General features: G+C 37.9%; 1 protein-coding gene across 1 annotated transcript; it reads right to left on the minus strand.

Moving 5' to 3' along the window:
• Positions 1-1,538: 1,538 nt before the first annotated feature.
• Positions 1,539-5,463, minus strand: LOC106943916 (serine palmitoyltransferase 1-like; the record flags this gene model as incomplete). The annotated part of the gene is made up of 8 exons (XM_015027212.1): positions 1,539-1,679; positions 1,848-1,977; positions 2,084-2,216; positions 3,416-3,488; positions 3,583-3,676; positions 4,276-4,370; positions 4,457-4,583; positions 5,304-5,463. Coding segments are annotated over 8 exons (938 nt in total), but the record flags the coding sequence as incomplete, so codon positions are not given.
• Between the last annotated feature and the right edge of the window lie 443 nt (positions 5,464-5,906).

The raw sequence follows: 5,906 nt of genomic DNA on the forward strand, positions 1-5,906 counted from the left end.
GGCCCCCCCCCCGCCCGAGTAATTTGAGTTTGAGACCCCTGGTCTAAATCCATCAGGAAGTCGGCCGTTTTGGATGAAGGCCGCCATTTTGTCTCTGTTACACATGTTGTATGTGAATGAACTCCTCCTACAGCTTTTGAGATCCAGGCTTCAAAATCAGTCAGCAAAGTCTTGAGGCATGGAAGGTTGATAGTTATCAAAATCTTTTTAGTACATCAAAGCACGTGGGCTTGGCCAAGCCTGAAATCTGACCATATGCTATGAAACATCAAGATGGAATAACTTCCCCACATAAGCTCCCAGCTTCATCAAACTTTCTTTGACTCATCACAGACCAGAGTTCATCACATTCACATTGTCAAAAGGTGACATCACCTTACTCCCTTCCCCCTTTCCACAAGAAGTCACCCGTTTTCCTGCTGTTTTTCTTCTTTTCACCCTATGGTTCATTAAGAGTTCAACCTGTGTTTAATAAAATACAACAACATGATGGTAAATCATGGCAAATTCTAATCCCTTGACATTTGCATACGATAGTCTCTAAATCATACATGCAGGTCAATCATAAGTTTGGTGCTTATGATTGACTTATCATAAGCATAAGTCAAGGCATAAGCCTTGACTTTAGAGCTATTGGGCTCTAAAGAGCCCAATAGCATTAAATTGTAATTTGACTCCACTGCACCCCTAGATTATCCCACTAGCTATATCTCCTTAATACATCAACCAATCTGCACCAGATTTTTTGTGCATCGTCAGAGCACTGCTGAACACGTAAATGTGCATCATGTGTTTCGCCTCCTGGACAGGTGCAGGAACTGTGTGAGAGCGTTAACAGTGGCAAGCAGGTGGCGTTGCTGGACATCTCGTGGTTGCCATAAGGCCAGAGCGGGGCTGAGCGGTGAGGGCCTCCAACACTGCTTACAGCTTTAATTCATTTTATTTTGAGAGAATGTTTATAAATGATGGATGAAGACTCCTTATCCTGAAGCTGAATCGTTAAATGGTGTAGTTAAACTTATGGTTCAAATGCTTTGTGTAACTCCTCTTTTCCAATGCTTTCTGTTTCTACTTATATCACCAAACAGCTAAGAGAGATGGTAAAGCATTCATAAACCCCACAGGTTGTTTAAAACAGTGTTTACAAATCAAACTGAAATTAGAAGATGGTCCTTCACACAGCTTTGTTTTTATATTTTTTTCTGTTTTAGTTAGCCAATCCAACTGAAATTGGTCATATTGTCAGACAGTGCAAAAAGTAATGTCAATGCTAAGTAAATGTTTGTCAGGAGTCAGATTAAGAAGTGTTTCTAAACCCTGCCTCTATACCAAACACACAACACTGTTTTTATAAATGCACTATTGGCCTATAGGTCCAATAGTGCATTCTGTTTTTTGAGCAACAAGACCTAGTTTTGTTCTCAGAATAATTTCCATTTTACAAACCAATAGCAATAGTTCTCAAACCAAGACTGAAAAAAATGTTGTGGAATCTGCCAAAGGACCCTTCCCCATAATTCTGAAGCAGTGTTTCATTTAGGGGTTTATTTAGTTTATATTACTTGAAATGTATTACTTGTGAACTTTACCAGCTCAGGGAGAGGACAAATATCTGCTGTGTTGATGTACATTCCCTCAACCACAATGAACTTCCGCGTCACTCGAGCTTTACGAGGATTCTGTAACAAAAACATTACAATTTTAAAAATGTGAAGGCAAAAAACTACAGAATAAAAAAATTAACTTAAACAGGTTTACAGGTATACAATCTGCAGCTATAAAATTATTTGACAGTTGACAGCATGACACTTAAAAGTTAGAATGAAACTACCTAAACTGGTACTAACCTTCTGGTCCTCTAACTCTTGTTCTTTTAGCAGTCTCTCCAGATCCTCCATGTCATTGTGTTTGAAGTATTTGATGAAGCTGCGGGATGCCTGAAGGCCTTTCTGGATGGAGAAACAGGCAGCTTCATCCCTGGACACCAAAAACAAAACCAACAATATGAGAGTTGAAATCGAAATAATAAGGAACCCACATTCACATTTTAAATGTCTCTTGGAATTAAGTAAACATGACTCACACAAAGATCATGTCCCCTCTTTTGGAGTAGGCCGGAATCGCACTAGCCATCGTTGCAAAGCCATATGAATAGATAATGGCCTCCTCTGTTTTCATGAATTTGGCAAGGCGATTCTCCAGTTCTAAATGGACATCTGGAGAAAAGGGTAGTATGGAACAGGAAGAACAAGGGAAGCAGTGAAAGGAAAAGCACCGAGTAGATCAGATCAGGAAAACTGCTAAGTAGATCTATATATGTATGAAAGAGACAAAATAAATAGGATTGGTCAATAATGCCAGCCTAACCATAAGACAGTGTACCCATTGTAAATCAAGATATTCTTACACTAATCTGAAAATGAGCTGTGTTGTTCATATACAGAAATGTCTATGTAAAATACAGCTGAACCTAGTTTTGGATCAGAAATTGAAAATGTTTCAATTTTGTTCAGAAGGAATAAAAAATGCCCCATCAATACAGATAATACAATGCTTAATTATGGAGTAGAAGTTGTGAAGTTCTCAGATATGGGCCTTGAAGATATTTTATGAATTTGCTCAATTGCTCTCTCAATCTTGTAGACTAACTAACAAAGGTATTTTCTGTCTAGTGGTGAAGGTCCTTCAGGTCCTTTTCAGGAAAATTATATCTAGTGCAGATTTTTGTCTAATCATTAAAAAATAATGGCAGCAATGGAAGTAAACAGTTTCATGAAATATATTATTCATAATTCAGCCATGGTGCTAGCACTCATCTATCATCCATCAGAGGAGACGTCAGCGTCTTATGTTGGAGCAACTAGCTCCAGTTGATGATTTTACAGAAGAACGATGGATTCAGCACGTTCCAAAGATGCACAATGTTTTATGAACTGTGTGATGCTGTGAGAGCTCTGGTGGAGCCAGTTTCACATTGTCGGAAAAAAACAAAAACAAACTATGAAGAAGACTACTTCATGTTGTCTTCTTCATGGCTTTCGCTAACATCTGGCTGTTGGTCCCATGACTTGTGCACTTTCAATTGCATTGTAAGCATTTTGAATTGCTTTGTTGCTGAAATTGTGCTATATAAATAAAATTACCTTATCTTACCTTGTGTGATGCAAAAAAGTGCATCACACAAGTAATGCAATATCTATTTCGCAGTATCTATTTTGATATGACTGAAAAATCATTTCATCCCAGCGCAACAACTTTTTAATCAAAAAACTGTTTTTTGATTAAAAAGCGTATTTAATGCTTAATATCTATTAAGCATTAAACATGCTTAATAAATATTAAGCATATTTATTTTTGTAGTTTCAATTTGTGTAGTTACTTCTCCAGAAGACAACAAGCAGCAATATTCACTTACCAAATGTTCCATAAAAGCCTCTTGGACCACATGTGCCAACACCATATTTTTTTAGTGACATCAAAGCCTTTTCCTGTTATTAGCAAACAAAACAATTAAAAATGAAATCACAGTTAATTAATTTTAAATCCAAACTAATAAAAGTGAATAAAAAATATTTTAATTACCTTCACACGCTCATTGTCAAGGAGTCCCAAAAAGTTAAAGGAGGCAAAATTAATGCACTCTTTTCCATTGACTATGATTTTATGGCTGGGTGGTCTAAAAATGAAAAACAAGTCATATATATAAGACACAGGCAATTTGAAGTACAAGCACACAGTACAAGAGTTTTTCAGACCTGAAAATGTGGGATGTCTCTTCTCCTTTAATTTAGGCTCTATATGCCTGAAGCATGTAGAGCTACTGCTCTACATGCAGTAGCTCTACATGTTAGAAAGGGCCTTCTATTAATATAGAAGGCCCTTTCAGAAGGATCACTGATAACCATTTGGTTATCAATCAACCACCACCATCCCTATCACTGTAATTCACATCCTACAGGTTGGGAAAATTCTAGGCTTGTGTGTACCTTCAGGACATTCAGTGGAAAGTGGAAGCTCAAAGGACATGACTGTTATGGTCTTTGAGCCTGCACTCTCTGCTGCCAGTTCTACAGTCATTGTAGAACTGATGTAAATGTACACATTAGTAAGTCTAGGTTCTGCAGAAATATTCACAGTACTTCCAAATCAGAAACTGCCAAAAATGTTAAATTCAATGTGCAACATAATCTAGCTTGACTGATACATATTAGAATTTTTTCTTGTCTAATTATGTGAAATTACAGAAGAAAGAAAAAGGATAAAACATTGTTTTACCCTGAAACAATGTTGTATTTAAGGGAAGGATGGTCTTTTGAAATTAAAGGGACAAGAAGATCTGGCTGCCATTCTTCTATCAGGTCCTCTTTTTCCTGTAACAGAAATCCAGGTAATAACTGTTTGATGGTGTACAATTTCAGAAATTTTAGTAATCTGGCATTTACTGTGCTATGCTCACCCTTTCTGTCAGTTTGTAAGTCTCGTGAAGTTTGTAGGTCTTGGAGAATAAAAGTCTGATTATCCATAATATCAAGATGCCCTCCAGAATTAGGTGATATGCAGGAGCCTGGGGAAGACCAGCACAAAGATTAATTTAAGGCTGATGATCAGTTCAAAGACTTGAAGTTTAAAAATCAGTGGATTCAGAAAACACAATATATAAGTCAAAGAATCCTGAACAATGGAGCAAGAGCTACCATATTTTTAAAAGTGCATGTTAAATAGTTAGTCTCTGAGTTTTTTAAATTTAATTTCAAATGTACAACACACAGCAGATTCCACCATGTAAAACACAATAAAACCAAAATGGAAAAGCTATGCCTGGGAAAATCGAGTCTGTCCTTTCTGCTTTCCAAGCAATGTAGCAGCCAGAAGCTGATCATCTTGATATAAATATTTTCCTGACATATTTTATTCACCACAAAGCAAACCCAAATGAGCAGGGGGATATAAAAGAAACATTTACTTACGATTTTGAGGAGTTTAGACACAGTCATGCATTTTGAAAATATCTCTGTGACATAGCAGGGTCGTTGCTCACTTTTGTAGAAACAGTCAAGAATGGTCTAAGTATCCTTTTGAATTTGTTTTGTTCCCAAGTATTTACTTGGGAAGGAAGTAAATAGAAGGAAAGCAGCAGATCACATTAAATTCTGAGTTTTATGTAATTATTTAACTCCCCTGCGCCTCTCGGTGACATGAATACAAAAACACTTCACCAAGAATAGCTACATCGGAAAAGATAAGTAGAGATTAAAGCTGCCCTCGCAGCTCAGCTCCGTTCCAGCTTCATGACTTCCGCCGACCGTGAGAGCACCAGCAACGCCACCCACTCGCTGTAGTCACTGATCTTACGCAGTTCCCGCACCGGTCCATTAGGCCAGGGGCGAGGTGAAGGAACGTAAGGGCGCGGTGAGTTGTATGCGAAGGCATCATCGGGGGGCCGCCTCCTCTGGTGCAGCGCCCCTATGCGTTGCATGCGCTGCATACCCACTTTTTGGGCCACTGCATTCGGCAATGCACATCACTGTCTAGGGGGCGCTGTGGAGGAATTAGGCCTTATCTAATTTGTCCATTTTAGTGGACAGTTGATCATAGTAATAATAACTTTTTGACCTTACTGTACAGGCCAGTAAATAATGTGAAAGTTTAAAACAACTATTTTTCACAGACTGTGTGTACTTATATTAATATTTAACCCTCAAATAGCCAGGATCACACTGGTCACAGATGATGAAGACCAGTGTGATCCTGGTTATTTGAGGATTACATTTTATTTTAAGTGTGATATGAAGAGTGTGTCATGAAGAGGTGGCAGAAACCGCGTTAAAAACTACCAGAGCACTTAGAATCATTTCTTAATCACTTAATGACTTATTAAACGGCCACAGTTGGTTTACATATTTTAA

Source organism: Poecilia latipinna, unplaced genomic scaffold (genome assembly GCF_001443285.1).
Source record: "Poecilia latipinna isolate Pla-1442-1.1 unplaced genomic scaffold, P_latipinna-1.0 Scaffold6402, whole genome shotgun sequence".
Classification (NCBI taxonomy): Eukaryota; Metazoa; Chordata; class Actinopteri; order Cyprinodontiformes; family Poeciliidae; genus Poecilia; species Poecilia latipinna.